This window comes from Arachis duranensis, chromosome 3 (genome assembly GCF_000817695.3).
Source record: "Arachis duranensis cultivar V14167 chromosome 3, aradu.V14167.gnm2.J7QH, whole genome shotgun sequence".
Classification (NCBI taxonomy): Eukaryota; Viridiplantae; Streptophyta; class Magnoliopsida; order Fabales; family Fabaceae; genus Arachis; species Arachis duranensis.
In genome coordinates, this window is record NC_029774.3 from 1736282 (window position 1) to 1757532 (window position 21251).

The following is a 21251-nucleotide window of genomic DNA, read 5'->3' on the forward strand; positions in this document are numbered from 1 at the left end:
TAATAATAATAATAATAATAATACATAAAGAAATTACCAATATTTCGCAATAGATTAAGAAGGCAATATATATATATATAGAAGACTACAACGTCAATAATATAATGCGTGCATTCACATAATTAAAATTGGAGTAACACCGTAAGTGGCGCATAACAGAAAAGCAACACACAACATACATTGAATAAGACGCATATCAATGGATTCAAATTAAAAAAAAAATTGATGTGATATGCCAATATTAAGTAACAACAAATAACAGTGAAATTAACTATTACTTAATGATTTAGTTATAAACGACTTTGATACTATTTGTTGGAATTTTTTTAGTACAACATGTTAAATCATTAAGAAAGAAAATACTAGATGCAAAAGCCTATCTAAATTCACAAACATAAATTACCATATTGAATCACCAAAATTATATCATAATGCAGAAGCATACCTTTACTTGTAAAAGTCGGAAATGAATAGATGGAAGAATTTGGATCTTTCGCTGAACTGTGATTCTTCTGATGGAAAAAGAATAATAAAGATGGCTTTAGTATATTGGGGAACAAAACCTTGTAGGCTTATTTATATTTGAGTATGGCATCCATTAAACCCTAAAACCCAACTAAAATAGTATCTAAAGTCGAAAAGATAATATATCTAAAATCTAAAAGATAACTATCTAAAGAATAAAAGATAATATTTGGTTTTATTCTCATTTAATTTCAAATCAAAAGTAACTATGACTTATTCAATTTAGTATTTATAACAATAAATGAGATCACCATTATATAAGTCATTTAATTTAAAATAGCATAATTTATGATTATAATTAATATATGTATTACCCACAAACAAATTAAAAAATTAAAATAATTTCCTAACATTGCCATTAGTTACCAATAATACAAATAGAATATCACCGAAAAAGTAATTATGGTGTAACTATAAATAAGAGGTGATATAGTAAAAAAAATTTAAATAATTTAATATATTTGACTAAATTATTTGATCTAAATCGCTTTGTTTCTTTATTAGTTTTATACTTTTTATCTTAAAATTTTTGGCCATGTGAGTCCCAATTTTATTGTATCATAAAATTATCATTCTAAATAAAATTAAACTTTTAGATAGATGTGCATAAAAGAATTTCGGATTCTTTAGTACTGTTTTTGGTGTAGCATGGGTTGAGAGAAGGTTTAACATAGTTATGATTAGTCTATTATAATTCTTACATTTCTGGGCAAATGACCAAATTAAAATAAACAAGAGAAAGGTTTACCAGATTACAACAATGGAGATATTGATACTTGAATGTCTTGATTCGTTATCTATGTAAACTGTGAGAGCCAACCACGATTTCTAGGTACACATAAACCGTGGTTGGCAGGGAGGTTTTACATGAAAGAAATGCATAACGTAAACCGTGGTAGGCAGCCACGGTTTACTCTTTATAGATGAGAGTTAGAAACGGCTGGAAATAACCACGGTTTATGAAGAAAGAAAGGCATGAAACGTGGCTGCCAACCACGGTTTATGAAGGACGTCCAATTGGCATAAAACCCTGTAACCTAGAATGGTTTATGTAGAATGAAAATCTATATATAGTTGAGTGAGATTCAAGCTGGTGAGGAGATCAATATCACAATGTCAAGTGAGGAAGAGTGTGTTCTTGTGTTAGTGCATTGCTCTGGAAAAATAAAAAAAGCAAAAAATATAGTGTGAAGTTCACTGACAGAGAACCGTTGAGTGTATTTGTTAGTTCATCAAACAGTTTGTCAGATTTGAAGAGTAGCATCTTGCAGAAGTTTGGGGTTTTTGGGAGCAAGTTTGTGAAGAAGATCTTCTACAAGATTCCCATCGCTGTAGTCTCCAGCGGTGTCATGTATGATACGTTCGTGTTAGCGGCTGACGAAGATATTAGGATTATGTTTCATTGCGTAAGGAGTTTTCCTGAGGTCAGAATACACGAGCTGTTTGCGAAGTTGGAGGTAACTCTGGATAGTTCTGGGGCATCGGCTCCTGTTCATAGCTCGACTGCCGCAGGCGGTGCGTCTTGCTCGGCGCCAGCGATCCGACCATCTGTTCCGCAGGTTGCCTCACCTTCCTTTGCGGTTGATCTGGTACAAACGGAGGCAGTTCGCACTGTACCTTCCCCTAATCAAGGGGTCCTGCAGCAGGCATTTCAGGGGGAATCAGGTCGTGCCACAGATGATGAACTTCAAGGATTTGGGGAACCTGATCGAGTAGAGAATGCAATGCGGGACGATGACTCTGACCAGGAGCCTGTAAATATCTTTGGGGACAGCGATGATGACACCGGTGCTAATCCACATGCACAACAAGGTCCTTCAAGTTCTGGCACACAGCATTACCCTCCACACTTCTCGACGCTAAACTTGGAGGCTTTGGGTGAACACCCAGCGGGAGTTGCTGCAGTTGGTGGTTCGTCAACAGAATTTCAGATTGGGCAATCCTTCCAGAGTAAAGATGAAGCTGTTCTTAGTGTGAAGGACTATAGCATCCGTCGAGGTGTTGAGTACCGAGTGTTGGAATCGGACCATCTGAAGTATCATGGAAAGTGCAAGGATTTCGGCAAAAGTTGTAGTTGGCCGATTCGGATTTTGCTCCGTGCACGAAAGGGCATTTGGGAGGTTAGGAGGTACAACGGTCCCCACACTTGCTTAGCCACATCTATTTCCAGTGATCACCGTCAGCTTAATTACCACGTTATCTGTGCGAGGATTTTTCCATTGGTTAGTGCGGATGCTGCAGTACTGATTAAGGTGTTGCAACAAGCAATTGAAGCTGATTACGGCTTCAAGCCCAGTTACCAGAAGGTTTGGAAAGCAAAACAGAAGGCAGTTGCAGCCACCACTCTTTGATCTACTGCATCGTTCCTCGGTAGATACTCAGCCCACCTACAAGTTCAATTTAAAGAATCTCATAACATGTAATGGGAGATGTAAATGAACAATTTCTAACTCTAAAATCATATTTCCTTACCTGGATGCAAGTGGAAACCCGAATATGTTGAAACCACTAGGCCTCAAACAAGGAAATCTCCAAAAGATCCAAGACTGTAGAAGCTGTAGTGGCCCAGCCAAGTTGACAACGTTTCTGTTTGTTCCACGACAAAGACATCTGTACAACCACGCCAGCGCGGCCGAGCCCCAGCTATATCTACCCAAGTCCTCCACGATGCCACATAAGGCAACCAGCGAAGGTGGACACAGTTGGCGTTCTTGTCCGCAAACAGCTGAGATGACAACAGCATCATAATATAGGCTCTCGCGTATATACGCACGATGTCGTCAGTAGCATCTGCTGGCAAAACCCGAAACCGCTCATGGAACCATGTGTAGCACACTGTCATCTGCTTCACTTTATTCTGCGGAGGTAACTCCCCAAACAAGTCGCGGAACCACACCCATGCCGGTCTTCCGTTTTCCATGAAATTCTCAAACTCACTAAGGCACCCACTCACAGGCTCACCATAAATCGGTAAACCCAGCTGATAGGCCACGTCCTCCGAGGTGACCGTACACTCCCCAAAGGGCATGTGAAAGGTGTGGGTCTCAGGACGCCACCTCTCAATGAATGCGCTAAGTAGAGGCTCATCAACCCAGAACCACTGACTGTTCAGCCTAGCCAAGTGATATAAGCCCGCGGTCTCTAAATACGGTATGATACGCTCGTGTAAAGGCATATTCTGTTGTCTTCTCACACCGCTAATAACCCTAGTAGGCTGCAAAAAGATGGATAGCGAACTCTCAACAGACAACAATAGTAACAACTTACAGTAATATCAATAAAAAACCCTAACCATAACAAGAACAGCAAAAATAACACTAACAATATTACTAACACCTAAAACTAAAAAATTAATTCTAACAATAAAAAAAATTAGAAATTTAATAAATATAAAAAACTCACATTGATGATAACAGCGAAAAATTCTATTATAACTGTTAAAATATTAATATAACATTTACCATTAATAATAGCAACATTAAACAAAAAATAATAATAAAAAGGCGGTTTAACCAACCTCTTGGTCGATAAATCCAGCCACATGCGCAACGCCATTTAACCGGTACATCCGAGCTTATTCTTCCATTGGTTCGCCACTCAGCCGGTTCAAAATCTCAAACAAACTACTAAACCAAAAAACTTTTTTTCTCTCTCACCCACCAACCTTCTCCTAATTTTGAAAGCTCACAAATGATCCGCCCTCACCAGCCACGGCTTTCCTATTTATTATACACACTCATAAACCGTGGCTGCCTCTAGGGTTTTATGTACGAATCCTTTCCTTCATGAACTGTGGCTGCCTACCACAGTTTATGTATATCTCTTTTCTCACCTAAACCGTGGCTGCCTACCACGGTTTACACTCAAAATCCTTTCCTCATAAAACATGGCTACCAGCCACGGTTGCCTCCCACGGTTTCTATATAAAATGAAACAAGACAAAAAGGTATGCAATTTCCAATTGTTATAATCTGGTAAAGGATTCACCCAATTGTTTTAAATTGGTAAATTGCCCTACATTTCTCATAAATAAAATTTTTATATAATTACTTAGTAAAAGTTATCGATATAATTTATAAATATGAGATAATTTTTTATTTTATGAACTAATTTTTAAATTGAGTTAGACCTATTCAATTTAATTTTAATATGATATTAGTGTCTATCCAATCTAATATTATTTGATCACCTATTTACAAATGTTCACATTTCTCTTGATCAGTTTTCACGTCTTGTGGAGTCTTGCAATGATAACTCTTCCTTGATGTGAATCAAATGATCTTTTGCTACAAGGTATTGGTTGGCCTTCCAAATTTAAGTTAAGAGGTTCTTAGATTAAAAAAAATTGGCAATTATATTTTGGTTCTGCATAAAGTTTGTTTAAAATATTGGTACACTTTGTTAAGATGAGTGGGATTAATAACATGTATTGTATTGTATTATAATTATTAATCATCAAATACCACTTAGTTTCATTATTCAAACATCAGATAGGAGGATCAAAATATAAGTACAGAGTATCCTTGGTTAATGTCTTGTGCAGGTGGATGCAACAACACTAAAGTACTCAATCTCTGTTGATCAAATATAAGCAAATTTCATTTTATTTGAAGAAATTTCTTTAAGAGAATGCATCCTCTTGATTTTTCTTTTCTACTTATATTATCAAATTGTAATCTTTCACCGTATACTAATATTATTTTTTTTAATACGACTCAATAACCTGATTAAAATCTTATTAAAAGAGCATAAGTGTACTCACAAATTCTTTTATTTGTAGAGTTTAAATTCAAGATCTCTCGTTAAAAAGTAAAAATACCGTTCAAAAAATCTAAAAAAAAAATGAAAATTATTACTTCTTTCTCTTTTTAGGCCTAACTAAATAAAATAGAATAATAATACAAGGGGAGAATCAATCCTCTTAATTTAACTTTCTACTTCAATAAATCTTCAATAAATAAGTATAATCATTCTCATACAATAAACTTTAGAATCAATCTAGAAAAATATGTGATACCAAAAACTTACAAGCTAAGAGATTAGTTGACTTCATGAAATAAATAATTAAATTATTGAGATCTTTTATTTCAAATATATATAGTGACTGCTAAAATGATAAAGATGTGTTCATGTAAAGATAACAGTTGAAGTGCTTCACATTAATTCACTAAATTACTTACTATAACACTTAAAATAAATTCTTCAAATGAGCAGAAATAAACTAAGAAGCGATCCACAACTTCCAATTCCACATAATTAAAAACAAATGACAAATTAAAAAAAAAACAATAATATAATAGAGAAAGAGAGTGAGAAAAAACAACTAAATAGAAGAGATTCTAGCTGGTGTGAATTAAGCTAATTAAGAAATGAATTAAGGCTATGCAGCTTTTGCTGTTGAACCAAGGTAGCAACAAAAGCTAGTATTATGTGAAAGATCATCATCATCATGATCATGCATGACGTCATCATCCAGATCTCTATTATTGTTCTTATGATTATCACCCTCACCTTTGATTGATGAAGAAGAAGAAGAATCCCTCTCAAAATTCCAAAGAATACCCACCATTTGTTCTTGATTTGCATGTACAACAATACTTTCTCTGACCATTGATGATGATGATCTTTGCTTCTTCATGGCCTTCCTTCTCCGTTCATGATCTGCCATCCTAAAAAAATGAATAGCACGCAGGTTCAACATTGACTGCATTTTTTTTCTTTTTGTTTGGAGCAATGGAAGAATAATATGATAAGAGAAAAAAAGAGGGTATTAATATTAATATTATTTTCCTATAGTGTAATTTTATGAGCATTTATGTGATGTCACTTTCGTCCTATCCACCAAGCATTTATGACAAAAGATGATAATACAGTACGATACTACAAAAAGAGCTGTAATTTCTGTGTATTTGGGGCACAGGTAGGAATCATAATTCGTAATAATTGATAATTCATTGATGCTCTTGTTGCTTTTCTTTTACTTTTTTTTATCTTCAATTGTTGTATAAAGTGTGACTGTATTTAATGCATAGGTTGGTTTAAGCATCCATCCACGTAACAAATTTAAGAGAAAATGTTATGTAACTACTTACTAGAACTAGAAGAATTGGTGTTACTTTGTTTGGCTGATGTATTTATAAATATTGTAAATTACATTTTTATAAATATTGTAAATTTCCCCATGCTGAATAGATATAACATTTTTACCTTTGTAGTCCAAGAAGGCAGATCCGCAAAGGTTAGGAAATTTGTCAACTGCTACACTTTTAGAGGTTTCTAATATGACATGCAAACTGGTTCTTGTCTGCTTTGAAACACTGATTTAATAGGGAAATAAAAAAAAATTTACGACACTCATCAAAATTTTTAAGGATGAAAAAGAATTTAATTATTAGAATAAAGGTTATATCAAAATTAAAAATCATAGAGCAAATATATATAAAGTTATTTTAATTTTCAATAATACTAACACATAAAAATACTTCTTAAATAATTGATTGTATATTTAATTATTTTTAATTAGAAAAATGTGAGATGATTATTAAAATAAATACTAGATTTAAAATAGTTTTTCTTCTGCCACCTTTTGCATTCCTTATTGAGGCCAAGTGGAATTCTCGTTGTCATCGTGGCAAATTTGCATCCATGCAAGATTCTTTAGCGTTTGCTTTTACCTCTGAGCTTTTGTTTGATTGTGTGAGATATTATTATCTCATTGTTCTTGAGAAGAGCTTTTTTTGGAAGGGTTTTGGTAGGTAGACAATAATTTTTATAAATAATGTAAATAAGAGGTTTTAAAATTAATTTAATAAAATAAAAAAATACTTTATTTTAAAATTATCTCTTAAATCTTAATATTAAAATAACTATTTGCACATCTAGTAAATTGAATATCCAGTCATTATTAATTGTGTATGAGTAAAAAGAATAAAAAAAAATAACCACCATCTAACTAAGAATCAACATAATCAACTGCATACCTATTTAATTGAACATAATTGTTTACATTGTTTAATATTCTAATTGTCTCCCTATATTTTTTTTCCGTGTTGCTAGAAACATTTTGTTAAGATTTTCTATAATATTTTTTTTAATAAACATATTATAAACAAATTAAGAACTTTAAATTATTTGCATTCCGTTTTGTAGCAATTTTTATGCGTTAATATAGTTTTTGGGAACATTTTTGTCTGTCCATCAGAATCTTAGGCATGTCATTTGGTTGGTTATCTCTAGTAATGAAATAACATATTCATACTATTGTTTTTTGAGAAATCGCATAAAATCTTAAATGCACATTATAGGCATCACTTCTTAAAAGTTAGCGTGATAGAGACAGAAAATGAAGAAAAAAAAAAAAGGCACGTGCACTAAATTTCATCTTCAGTAGTCCCTTTTCTTGCATAGCAACATATATGTGCTTCCAAATGGAGGGTGAGCATGAATGTAAGTGTAACTATACTAGGCCCCTACAAGGCTTGAGCTGAAGCTGCATTACTTGAATTTTCTACCTGTTTTTTCTTCTCCATTCATTTGATTACTACTCGCTTTGTTCTTTCCTTCTTGTTTTCCCCATCAAGTGATGGATTCAAGGTAAAAATCATGTTAAAGTTTAACACATTTATTTCACTATAGTCACTACTTCAATGATGAGATCTTCATATGAAGATAATATCGTGGTTTAATGGTTCAAAATGTTTGACTCAACTATTTAATGATTCACAATATCATCTTTATGTGAAGGTATTATCGTTGGAGTAACTATTTTCACTATATATGTTAAAATCAGTAGGAACTCTAGTTCATATGGTTCACATTCAAACCAAAATTTGCAAAATAGGTTCCAAATGTGAACAAAGCGAAACTAAAATGTGTGATATATGATAAGAAAATGAAAAATCAGGTTGCCATTTCAGGCTTGGTTTGATAAATTTGTTGAGCAATCATATATTTATCAAATCAATGATTAATGATAGATCACATGCTTCTACCTTGATGTGACAAAAGTATGCAAGGAAATCGGCAAATTAAACTAAATGGAGTCAATCCATCTTCGTCCATATTCAATTGAACCCTTTTCATAAACAACATGCTATCGGTTTTGTAAAGTATGGAAAAGACAATACAAAATGTGGTAGTATACAAAGATTAGTTCTAAACTCATACAACTGCAGGGTCGAACAAACAAATGCCGGTCGGAGCAGAATAGAATGTATCTTTGCTAATCTCAGTTTGAATCCCAAAAGAAAATCGCTAAATTTGTGCACCGCGTATCTCATAGAACAGGTTTTGGTCCAGGAAATGGCTGTACACCATGCAAATTAACAAGAATTATTACTTTGTCAGATGAGTAATCAAAGGATGAATTGATTTAACATCTGTGACAGATGTGATTTCAATCAGAAGGCTGGTAAACAAACTAAAGAAGTTGGTAACTATTGATTGATTAACCATTATTTTTTTCTCTGATTAGTGCATCCTAGCATGATCATTTCTTCAGCTTAAGAGCTGAGAGATAACACTGGAGGGTCCAGACAGAGAATATAAAAATAAAGCTGAAGCAAAAGATATACCTCAAAAAGTAGTTATAGTTCTCTATCACTATCTAGTTGTTGTGCTTGTGCATTTGTTGCTGCCTTATCAGCTTCTTCCAAAACAAAGTTTTTCAATGAATCAACATCCCTTGAACCTGGCAATTCAAAAAACATGTAAACATAAAATTCGATCTATTAATGCTCCCTCAAACATTGGTTAACACATGGGGTGAGAGTGCAATGGGGAATAGATAATACAGGCATCCAGCAAGTAAAACAAATAAATAATTAAGTGGATAAATCAGTTAATAATTGATGGTGAAAAAAGGCCATGATTTTTTTCATCGAGTTAAAGAATACATTTCTTCATTCATGGCTGCTTAGATAATTAGATAAAGCAGTAAAGAATCACACATAAATTATATCCAATAATCCAAGACCAAGACTATAAGGAAGTTCAAAAATATTTTCCTCCATTCACGCACTTGTGTCTTGACAGTGTTGATACTCAATTAACTGTCAAATGCAATTCAGAATTTTACAAGAACAAAATATATCAATCATTGAACTCATAAATGTAGAAGCAGAGTGTAGAGTAGACTCAAACATAGCATGAGATTTTAAGAAACATGCGACACTACATTATAAGCATATGCCACAAAGCTCCTTCGATGATCACCGCAACCTCTCAGGTTTAAAGAGAAATATCTTGCATCTCCACATTTAGGCATTACAGCATTAATAACTTGGTTTCATGTATTTCCACATCATGGTGACTGAGGTAATCCCTTGTTTGGTTTTCCAAATCAGAAATGATAAGAAATAAAAAGAACTCTATCTGTTTTGCATTGACGAAGCTTAATTTGACATGAAGCACCAAAAGCGAAAAGAAAAGAAAAAAAAGTGAAATCACCTCGGTATCTAGCAACTTCTTCACCATCATAGAAGAGCTTAAAGGTGGGATATGAATGAATATCAGCTTTGCTACAAACTGGTTTGTCAGTGCCACAATCCACTTCCCCAATCTCTATTTCATCAGTTCCTTCAATTGCTTTTCCCAAATCATCCCACAACGTCCCCAAGTTCTTACTGTAATCATCATCATCATCATCATCATTTTACAGCTTAGAAATCACTCTAACAGTTCAATAAAATCATTTCTGGAAAATTGCAACATCATATAAAAGCAGTTAAGAGAATGAATGAATCAATTACCAATGCTTGCACCAGGGAACGCAGAACTTGACAAACCACGCAGTGTCCTTCTCCTTGATCTATGAAGGGGGAAAAGAAAGAAGAAATTGAAATAATAAGAATAGAGGGTTTTAGAATTGGGGAAAAAAACGAGGGTTTAAAGAAGGTACCTTGTCAGAGAAAGTGTCGGAAGTTAGGGTTATAACTTCGGAATGGGAGAAGAGAGGGAAAGTGAGAAGAACGAAGAGAAAGAGGTGGATTCCATTTCTCATGGCTGCGTTCTTCGATCTACGCTGCTCTGCTCGCTTCTTCGTCTCCAGATAACTTGCGAGATCTTCTTATACACGTGCTTTGCACGTGACTTATATATCCTTTAACAAATCAAATATATTTTTTATTATTTTAAATTTTTAATTTAAAAATAATTAGATTCTTACTTTTTCGTTTTACTAACTTCTATAACTTGTATATTATTTCACAAAATAGTTGAAAGGCAATACGGCAAGGTGTCTTTGCCAAAAGGTTCTATTTAGTATTACTAGCGGCTCAACAGGCATCGTGCCTGTTAAGCCGCTTTTCTATTGTTTTTTTAAATTAAAATTTTTTTTATTAATATATTATTTATTTTTTTAAATTTATTAGATAAATATTTTTTTATTATTTTAATATTGATATGACCTTATTTATATAATATTTTGTTAAAATTAAAATTATTATAAAAAATTTTAAAATATTAAATTATAAAAACACACAATAAAGAAGTATATATATATATATAGTTCAAAAAATAATAATAATAATATTATCCTGATTCAAAAAAATTATATATAAATCAAAATACATATTAGTTATTTACAAAAGATAACTTTTACTTAAATGTCACAGATATTTATATTTGTGTTCATATTTTTTAAGTGGTAGACCAAAATATGAATCTGAAGAGGTCTTCATTTTCTTATAAGTAATGACAAAAAAAAGAAATGAGAATGTTTATTTTTTTTATTTTTAAATATCAAACTATAAGAATAATTAATAAACAAAATAGGAGAATATAAAAATTGTGTACTTGAAAAAAATCTTTCGTAATTCATCATATATCTCTTTATCAATAATTTTTTTAGTCTTAAAAATTGTTAAAATTTTTTATCATAAAAATAAAAATAACTATATAAACACTTCAAGATTATTCAATTAAATTGATTCCTTAATATAGTAGGAACAAATTCAATTAATTCAATTAATTATAGATTTGATAAAATTGTACCACACACTATTATTTTCTCTTACTATTATTTCTATCGCACACTATTATTGCCTTATTCTCCTTTCTCATTTTCTTCTCCTCCTCACACTTTCTCTTCACCCAATCGTAATTAATTATCACCAAGTACTATTATCGCAACTTTCAATCTTGTTTATCATTTTGATCTATAATCATTTATTATGTTAACTTTTATGAGTCGTTGAAGTGTTGTTAAAAGAATTGGTTTTTATGTCTTCTGAATATTTAAATGTATAAAAACAATAGTTTTTTCTTGATGTGAATTTTAAGTTGTCTTATTATTCTATTAAAAAAATGTACCACATAAAACATTCAAAATTTTTGCTCAAATTATCAAAATTTGATGTCAGTAATCCTTGAAAATAATATTAAAATTTATTATTTTAACTAATATAATAAAAATAGTACATTATTGTAAGTTTTTAACTAATAATTATAAAATTAAGTTGCAATTTAATATAGGCCCTTAGAATAAAAGACTGTCATTACTTCTTACATTTGACTACTATTATATAAGTTGTACGGTATGTTTATTTTATTGTGTAAATTAATTAAACTATATTTTATTATTTTATTTTGCATGTTTTGAAATAATGCGATCCTACTATAAGGATGATATTAATTTTCATAATCTAATACGAACCTTCTTACTATTTTGTTTGTCACTTAAATACTATCCATAAAAAATAGTTAGTTAAAGTGAACTGTATAAAGAGAATAAAGAGAGTATAAATTTTTTTTTGAATTAAAAGTTCTAATATATTTCTCAATCATCACTTGATATAACTCATATTTAATAGGTTAAAAAATTCTCTCTCTCTTATATTCTTAACTTCTTCTATAATAAATTTTTTACATTATCTAATATATAAAACTGTCACAACCTTACATTTATCTTAAAAGTTAAAAGTTAAAGGTAAATTATATTAGTATTTTTTAATAAAATTAAAATAAAAAGATAAAAAGCTACCGAAAAGAATAATATTAAGTTTGAGTTATGCTATGTGTACACTAAAGTCCGCCACCAATATAAAATACATGCTAGAATACAAATACACATTGAAAATAAATTAAACTACATTCGTGGCTGATTTTGGTGTATAAATAGTATTTTTGATTAAATTTTATGTTCTTTTGTACCAGAATATTATAATTTATTAAATTATTATATTATCTTTGTACTACAAAACAAAAAATAAAATTCTATATCTTTTTGCGGTTACTTATTTTACTTTTATTTTTATTATAATTTATTATATTATTATATTATTTTTGTACTATATAACAAAAACTGAAATTCTATATCTTCTTGTTGTTACTTATTTTACTTTATATTGGCTATCTAAATTAGCTTGTATAATATTTTAAAAAAAAAAAAAAAAAAAGAGAGACGGTGGGAGTAAAGAATTGAATAGAAGCTATGCGTGAGTTTTTGTAACTGTTAGTGAAATATGTTAGTGAAATAAGTAACTGTAAAATATTTTTGAATTGTTAGTAGGGTTAAAATAGGAAATAAAAAATTGGACACCAAACCTTCATGTTTTGGCATAATATATTGTTATAGACGTTACATTTTTTATTTGTTAATCAAATAATCAGTGCCATATGCTAAACAAATGATATTATAGAAGTCAAAATAAATGATATTTTTGTAATATAATTCATTTGTTTTTATTTAATTTAAAAATAAATATTTATGTACTCAAATTTTAATTCCAATACTCTATATAATCAATAATTTAGAAAATTAAAAAAATAACATCATTAAATACAAAGCAGTTTAAAAAAAATTGAGATTTAACTAAAGGGTAAATATTGATGCACTTAAAATTTAAAAAAATATTTTACATAATTAATACTTTAAAAAATTTTAAAAATAATTTTATCTTATACAAAACCATTTAAAAAATAAAAAAAATTAACAAAATAATTGATGAGAGTTCTTCGGTTCATTATTGATAGATATATAACAAATATCAGATAAAAAAATAATAATTTTTTTAAAATTAAATTGATGAAATAAAACTTTGGATGTGAAAGATAGATTAAAAATATATAAGAATTAATAAAGTTTGGTAAGTAAACTGAAGAGAAAGGAAAATGAAGGTGAAAGTTATGCGTGAAATTAATAACTGCAGTAAAACGGTATAAAATTTGCAATTGTAGTGAATGGAAGCGAGGAAAAAATGGAGACGATACAATCACGATATTAAAGGAAGGAGAATGATGACAACAGTAATAATACAGAAAAGTGCACCTAATAGTGAAAGGAGAAGCACTACAAATTGAATAATTAGATCAACTATTGGTATAAAGTACTCACGTAAAGAATATATCCAAAATAAAACGATAAAATCGATAAAAAATTATTTATCATCCCTAATTATTTTTTTTCTCCTTTCATACATGGCGTCCAAAATCAACATTTAGCATAGTCACTATCTAGTTCAGAAAATCACAGAAACTCATCCAAATAATTGTTACATACAGAGAAGCACATTCAGAATTGGAAAGAGAAATAAGAAAAATTGAAAACGGATAAAATTAATAAAAGGATAAATTATTGGAATAAAGAATTGAAGAAGAGGTTACGGTTCCTACAACTATTAGTGAAATACAAAATAAAAATGAGATAGAAGAACATGTGTTGTTGTTAATTGTGGAAGTTCTTTTATTTAAATAACTTCGTATCGACATTATATATTGTTATAGATTTCTATTTGCCTGTTCTAATTGTAGTGAATCGGGCTACTCCTGTGTTTGTGGTACCTCCACTTGTGTAGTTGTATTAGTTGATATGGCAACTTGTTTTCTTGTCGAATCATCTCCCAATAAATTACACGTCTTCTAGTTAGGTGTTGCTGTCTTTGTTCTTCTGTCATTTTTTGTCTTCTTCGCCTAGCAGCTGTCCAAGTAGTTGATGTTGACGTGATTGTTGATTTCATGATAGCAAGATGCAGAGAAAAAAAAAACGTTTGAAAGTGAAAGAGTAATTTAATTCTCTTGAGAGTTAAGTACGACTGAAGGTGGATCAGTTTTTTATTGAAAGTGGGTCAGTTTTTAAATTGAGTGCGTAGTGCCGTAGTGGTAGCAGTTATTTTATTGGAAGTAAATCAGTTTTAAAATATGTCATGGGGTTGAAAGTGAATTAGTTTAATACTCTGTCGTGGGATAAATTCTTTTTTTGATAAAAAAATAAAAAAATAGAGGACGTAGTAACAGTTTATTATATTGAATTCAGTGTTTAATGAACATAAAAAAATAGGGGTAAAATAGGGAGAAGAAATTAGATACCAAAATTTCCTATCCCATTATATATTGGTATAGATTTGATTAAGGAGTACTCTTCTGTATGTAATATTTTTAAATATAAACAATAGACATCAAAAAAATATATAAACCGTATATTGTAATTTAATTAATTGGTATAGATTTAATTAAGAGTACACATTTATATGTAATTTTTTTAAGATAAACAATAGACATCAGAAATATTTAAACCGTGTATTGTAATTTAATTAATTTTATTATAGAATATCGATAAATTATGTTATTACTTGAAATAAAATAAATTAGTTTTAAGCTTTGTTATGGGTAAAAACAATCTTTTTAAAAAAAAAAAAATTAAATACGTAGTAACAGTTTTTTTTTTAATTAAAAGTGAGGTGGGTAAACCCTTTTCTTGAAAAAAAAGGGTAAAATGGGAAGAAGGAATTGGATACCAAACTCCCATATCCCATACAAAAATGCTATTCGTACACTAAAATAGCCACTAAAATCAGTCATTAATGTATTTGTATATAAATACATGTATGGTTTAATTTATTTTTAATATATATTTATATTCTAACATATATTTTATATTGATATTAATTTTAGTGACTATTTTATATTGACACTAATTTTAGTATACATGTAATATAATTTATTTCTTTTTCTTTATATTTGGTTGGAAGGAAAAAAATATAGAGAAAAGAAATAAAAAGGAAAGAAAGAAAAGGAAAGAAATTGAGTAGATTTTTATTTTTTTTAGATATGTTTGGATGAAAGAAAAATAAGAAAAAAATGTTATAAAAAGACAATTTTATCTTTATATTATAAAATATATTAAAAAAAGTAAAAGGGTAATATTAGAAATAGAGAGAAAGATTTAGTTTTCTTTCTATTTTCTCTCCACTGTTAGAGGAAAAAAAATTAGTGGATCCCACCAATATTTTTCCACCTATTTTTCTTTCTCTCCTATTTCTCTCCTCAACCAAATAAAAAAAATAACTATTTTCTTTTCAATTTATTTCCCTCTCTTTTCTTTCTTTCCATTTTCACGTCAAACAAACACAAATTTCTTTCCATTTTCACCTCAAACAAATACAAACACAGTGAACCAAACATGGCCTTACTGTTTCTAGAGTATAGAGTGGAGAGGAGAAATTGATTTCTTGGCAAAAGAATCATTAAGAGATAGCTTGTGAGTGAAGAAAACGAATATGTTGTTGAATTCATTATACTAGTCACTGCACATTGTATAGACCGACAATATTACCATCCAAAGACCTACTATAATAACAGAAAGTAACTACTTTCTAACTAACATAAGTACTACTCTATTACTCATAGACTAACAAGTATAAATACAAAATTTTTAATTGATTTTTTCCATAACTTGCACAACTAGTTCCTTCGAAGCTAATAAGAAACGACCAATGCTCACTCAAAAGGAAATATCAACATACTAAGAATCCTATCAGATAAATTAGTTAGAAATCCTCTCTTGAAAGTACAAATTGTTCAAATTAAAGTTATATAAATCAGAACTTTTTATGCACATTATACATTTCTCCAGCAACAATATTCAATTCATAGCAAAATGGAAGAAAGAAAGTAAACTTTATTCACAAATCACAACCAAACACAGGTCTCACTACATAAACAAGTCCACAACACAACATGAACGACAATACAAAATTTCACTGCTTACTCATTTCTATATAATAATAACCACGTCCTAAGAATATTGAAACATAAAAATTTTGAAACATAAAGTCCAAAAAGCAAAGTCCTCAAACATCAATCATACCCATAACTAAATTCTTAGCCAAATCCTTCCCAGTAGGACCTCTTTCCTCCGCCTTTGGCATTGGCTCCCCCTTCACATCCCTGCCACGTGGCACACTCTCCCTCTCCCTCTCTTCCGCATCACCACCTCGGCCACGTGGCACCCTCTCCCTCTCCTCTGCATCACCACCACGCGGCTTCCTTTCTCTCTCCCTCTCCTCAGGATCTCTGCCACGTGGCTCTTTGCCTTTTTCCTCGTCACCACCAGCTTCTCTCTCCCTCTCCTCGGGATCTCTGCCACGTGGCTCTTTTTCTCTCTCCCTTTCCTCACTGTCTCCACCACGTGGCTCTTTGCCTTTCTCCTCGTCACCACCAGCGGGAACCCAGGTGGAAGGCAATATGATGGCCTCGCGCTGAGCATCGCCGAGACGGTGCATGGTGTCCTCCTGAACGCCAAAAGCCGCGGCGAGTTCAGGACCCATCATAGATCTCACGAGGGACACCGATCCTGCCAGAAATTGCGGATAGTTCTTTTTGGCAGAATCGGCAAACCCCACGAATTCCAAAGGACCCGTCCTTGAAGATATTTGGCAGAAGGGGAAGAATCTAGGGACAAAGAACACGTCACCTACTCGAACCTCAGCGTTCATCGCATTGGTGCCATTTGGAAAACCCACTTCGATTCTGCCGGAACCTCGAAGTATGATTCCATATTCTGTTGCTCTTGGATTCACGTGAGGAGCCATCATCGATCCCTGCCACCATACACATCAAAATCATGCATGCAATTAACAAAGTGAAAATCATAATTTAATATATTTGACTAAATTATCGTCTAACAATTCGTACCGCAGTGAGATTAACATGGAAAACGCCGATGTTAACATCTCGGAGTGGATGATATTCGTCACCATCAATAGCACTGCTATGACCATAACTGTTTCTGAAATCTGGTTTCTTGTCATAGAGGTTGTATGAATCAGGAGAACCACCAGTGCTGCCCTTGTAATCTGTTTTCTTCTTGCTCTCATTTCCCAATATCCTGTTCAATAGCTTTCTCCATGACCAACTTGTCCTTTCATCTTCTTCTTTCTCATCATAATGATCACGATCATGATCATCATGTTCTTGTACCACCATTTTCTTCAAGTGTTGGGCTTTGTCTTGGTCCTTCATTTCAAGAAACTTGGTCCACAAACTAGGCTCACGAATATCGCCAACAAACACTATTGGTCCTTCTAATTCTGCACTGAAAACTCTATCTAGTTCCCTCCTTGTTGCCTATTATTTAATCATACATACATAAATAACAGTAATTGAAGGACGAGAATGCAAAAATTAAGAATATTAGCTTACATTGAATGCAGTTTGAAGGATCTCAGGGTCAAATCCAAAAAGAATAGACTCTGGATTGGCACCACCACCAATATAGAAGGACTAGAACAAAAATTAAAGAATGTTGTTAATTATTGAAGCAAATCACAGTGACATTAATTAGTTATTATGAATGATGATATTATTTACATGGAAGGTGGGCGTGGGTGTTCCTTGAACTGGGGTAATACTGCAAACCATGTGAAGTCTCTGACCTTGACCAATGTTGAGCAAATAGAATGGGGATCCTGCTGGAATTACATATATATCCCCACTCTTTAATCTTCTCTCTGCTAGTTCATCTCCATTCATGTATCCCAATTTTACTTCCCCTGCAATTAACACCAAATATGAACATATATTATATTAAATAATTTAATCAAATATACTAAATTGAAGCACATTATATTAAGCAAAGTGGAGTTACTTTCATGTGGAGCAAGGTTGATAGTTAAAAATCGTTAGAAGACAAATTAAATAATTTAACGACTCTCAGCTACCCACTATCAGCTGTTATAACCGAGATAATACTCAATTTAGTCTCTGAACTTGTATGTAAACTTCAATTTAGTCCCTAAAGTTTCAATTGCCTTATTTAGTCCTTAAACTTTGTGAACATAACTTATATTAGTCCTTCAAATAATTTTTAAAGTACAATCTTAACGGAACACTGTCGTGAACGGCCGAATGCCATACTAAACTTTGTAAAATAATGTCATTTTAGTTTTAATACTCAAATAATCCAAAAATAACATCGTAATGGTGTTTATTAAAATTTTACCTAACAAAATAAGTAATACGATGCTTTTTTAGCTATTTAAATGCCAAAACTAAAACTGCATTATTTTACAAGTTTTAACTAGTCTATAACAGTGCTCTATTAATGTTTTATACTAAAAACCGTATCAAAAAGACTAAATAAAGGCAATTGAAACTGAGACTCAACATGTAAATTTTAGGACCAAATTGAGTTAATTGAGTATTAACGGATCTCAGCTATCTAACTATCAATTTCAACTGAAGTTCTACCAACAAGCAATTTTTAAGTATGATTGATTCTGAACTATCATGAAGAAGCCACAACAAAGAGTGAATAATTGTTAACTGTTATTTATTATACATACCTCTTCTGATGAAGATGACCAAATTAGAGTCAAGGTACTGAGGAATGAACAAGGACCTTGGTTCCATGGTGATGAATGCAATGTGCATGAGCCTCTCGAAACTCCTTCTGCCACCACCAAAACCACTATCATAGCTTCTCATCACTCTCATCTCCCCAGCTTCAGTCTTCACCACACTCTTTGCATCTTGCAACAAAAACCCTGAATCTGAAGAAGAAGAAGAAGGTCTTCTCTCATCCCAATATTCTTCATCCTGATCCTTGTAGAGCTCCATTGATTTGGGTGTGGCCACAACAACTCCATGATGAACAACAATAACAAGAGCCAACAGCAACAGGGATCCTATGTTTCTTCCCATGTTTTGATGTGTGTTTATGATGAGAAATGTGATGAGGATTATTGAAGAGATCAGCAGAGGGGGTGTGGTGGTTTATGAAGAGAGTGTGGAGGAACACGTGGCATGCATGCGGGTTATGGTGGCAATGTGATGTTGAGACAAGTTGAAGGTTGTGTTACAATCTTTCGTTCATTCTTGACACACATCACACATGCATCCATTCATATATTATAGACATGGTCTCAATTTAATTTTTTTATATTATTTTTCATTCTCAAAACTTCAATATCGTTTTGATTTTAAAACATTTTCTCCCAATTCTCGTGGCATGCCCTATATTTATTTATTTATTTATTTATTTATTTACTCTGTTTTCTTAATCCACATATTAAGAATTCAATCCGATTAAGTCTTTTTTATCATTAAATTTAATTAAGTTGATTTAAATTCAATAAAAATTAATTTTATTAGTCAAAGCATATTGAGACATTTCAATTTTACTAATATATATTTTTGTATTCTTTAATATAAATATTTTTTATTTTTTTGTATTTTTTTATTACGTATTTTTTTATCTTCATTCTATTATTAATATTTTTAAAAAATATAAACAAAAGAAGAAGAAAAAAAATAAGAAAAAATTTTGAATTATATAAAATTTATTAAAAAATAATACCAAAATTTTTTATTGTGATATAGGAAAATTTTCAGTTTTGACTCTAAAATTTATTAATCGTGACACAAATTTTTGTTTAGATGGTGAAACAAAAATTATAAAAATGTGAAATAAGAAAAAAAAGAAAAAGAAGAAGAAAATGATAACGATGATGATGATAATGATGATGAAAGAAGAAGAGATAGATAAAGAGTTTTGGGTTATCTAGAATTTATTAGAAAATAATATCAAAAATTTATAATATTGACATAAGAAGTTTTTTTATTTTGGCACTGTAATTTCGTAATTGTGACATATAAATTTTTTAAATGTATCATTTTCAATTAAATGATATACTTTTTTTATCATTAAATTAGTTGGGTAGTATTAAATTCATATATAAGAGGTTTAATTATTTTATGTGTTAAAATTTTTTATTTGTAATTTTTTAAATATTTCTTCTATCATTTCTAATTAAATAATGTGTTTTTGTTATCATTGAATTAATTGTGTGATATTAAACGGAAGAAGAAGGGTTAAATTATGTAGAATTTAACAAAAAATAGTACCAAAATTTTTTAATTACGACAAAAAAAAATTTTAGTTTTGATTCTAAAATGTTTTAACGGTGACACAAGAACTATGATAAGAAAAAGAATGATAATTTTGAATTGTCCATAATTTAAAAAAAATTAGCATAAAAAATTTTAACTATAAAAAAAATTTGAATTTTGATGTCAAAATTTTTTAATTGTGTCATTTACAACTAAATAAATCATTAAATTAATTGTGTGGTACTTAACTAAAAAAAGAGATGATAATGATAGTGATAGTAATGAAAAAAGAAAGAAAAAAAATTAAATAAAAAAAAGACGATAATCATAAAAGAAAAAAATGAGAAAAAATATAAAAAAAGTGTAAATAAAAAAAAGAATATGCATACAAAGAAGAAAAAATATACGTATAATACTTAATTAAATTTAGTTAGATATCTTGTTTGATTGAAAAAATTTTTTTGCTAAGAATTAATCCATTTAGTTTGAGTTGTATTACAAAAATTTTCGTATAATATCTAATTTGAGTTTTTATTAAAAAATGTCATTAGTTGATAATAAATTATTATTATATACATACATAAATATAATTCAAATTTTAATATTTGATTAAATAGGAG

General features: G+C 30.6%; 4 protein-coding genes across 4 annotated transcripts; 1 reads left to right on the top strand and 3 right to left on the bottom strand.

The window, feature by feature from the left end:
* The first annotated feature begins 1638 nt into the window (after positions 1–1638).
* LOC127745721 (uncharacterized) lies at positions 1639–2876 on the top strand. The gene is made up of 2 exons (XM_052259238.1): positions 1639–1667; positions 1754–2876. The coding sequence occupies exons 1-2, from the start codon at positions 1639–1641 to the stop codon at positions 2874–2876; spliced, it is 1152 nt and encodes a 383-aa protein (XP_052115198.1).
* Positions 2834–3750, bottom strand: LOC127745697 (protein MAIN-LIKE 1-like). The gene is made up of 2 exons (XM_052259062.1): positions 2998–3750; positions 2834–2912 (listed from the first exon to the last, which is right to left on the bottom strand). Exon 1 carries the CDS (start codon positions 3698–3700, stop codon positions 3041–3043), a length of 660 nt encoding a protein of 219 aa, XP_052115022.1. The 5' UTR covers positions 3701–3750; the 3' UTR covers positions 2834–2912; positions 2998–3040.
* Positions 3751–8447: 4697 nt separating this feature from the next.
* Positions 8448–10592, bottom strand: LOC107476929 (protein disulfide isomerase-like 5-1). Its single transcript, XM_016096878.3, has 5 exons — positions 10424–10592; positions 10275–10333; positions 9973–10148; positions 9099–9214; positions 8448–8830 (listed from the first exon to the last, which is right to left on the bottom strand). Exons 1-4 carry the CDS (start codon positions 10523–10525, stop codon positions 9111–9113), a joined length of 441 nt encoding a protein of 146 aa, XP_015952364.1. The 5' UTR covers positions 10526–10592; the 3' UTR covers positions 8448–8830; positions 9099–9110.
* Positions 10593–16400: 5808 nt separating this feature from the next.
* LOC107476928 (vicilin-like seed storage protein At2g28490) lies at positions 16401–19497 on the bottom strand. Its single transcript, XM_016096877.3, has 5 exons — positions 19086–19497; positions 18112–18293; positions 17944–18024; positions 17437–17868; positions 16401–17342 (listed from the first exon to the last, which is right to left on the bottom strand). Exons 1-5 carry the CDS (start codon positions 19441–19443, stop codon positions 16593–16595), a joined length of 1803 nt encoding a protein of 600 aa, XP_015952363.3. The 5' UTR covers positions 19444–19497; the 3' UTR covers positions 16401–16592.
* Positions 19498–21251: the final 1754 nt, after the last annotated feature.

What these genes read in the sequence shown, in the direction of transcription:
- LOC127745697 (XM_052259062.1), bottom strand. Translation starts at nt 3,700, where the DNA reads ATGCCTTTACACGAGCGTATCATACCGTATTTAGAGACCGCGGGCTTA.
- LOC107476928 (XM_016096877.3), bottom strand. Translation starts at nt 19,443, where the DNA reads ATGGGAAGAAACATAGGATCCCTGTTGCTGTTGGCTCTTGTTATTGTT. An exon ending in CACCCACGCCCACCTTCCAT is followed by an intron (nt 18,025 to 18,111) that starts GTAAATAATATC and finishes TTTTTGTTCTAG; the next exon opens with TCCTTCTATATTGGTGGTGG. An exon ending in TCCATGTTAATCTCACTGCG is followed by an intron (nt 17,343 to 17,436) that starts GTACGAATTGTT and finishes GTATGGTGGCAG; the next exon opens with GGATCGATGATGGCTCCTCA.
- LOC127745721 (XM_052259238.1), top strand. Translation starts at nt 1,639, where the DNA reads ATGTCAAGTGAGGAAGAGTGTGTTCTTGT. An exon ending in GAGGAAGAGTGTGTTCTTGT is followed by an intron (nt 1,668 to 1,753) that starts GTTAGTGCATTG and finishes TGTATTTGTTAG; the next exon opens with TTCATCAAACAGTTTGTCAG.
- LOC107476929 (XM_016096878.3), bottom strand. Translation starts at nt 10,525, where the DNA reads ATGAGAAATGGAATCCACCTCTTTCTCTTCGTTCTTCTCACTTTCCCT. An exon ending in CCGACACTTTCTCTGACAAG is followed by an intron (nt 10,334 to 10,423) that starts GTACCTTCTTTA and finishes CCCCCTTCATAG; the next exon opens with ATCAAGGAGAAGGACACTGC. An exon ending in AGAAGTTGCTAGATACCGAG is followed by an intron (nt 9,215 to 9,972) that starts GTGATTTCACTT and finishes TTGAATTGCCAG; the next exon opens with GTTCAAGGGATGTTGATTCA.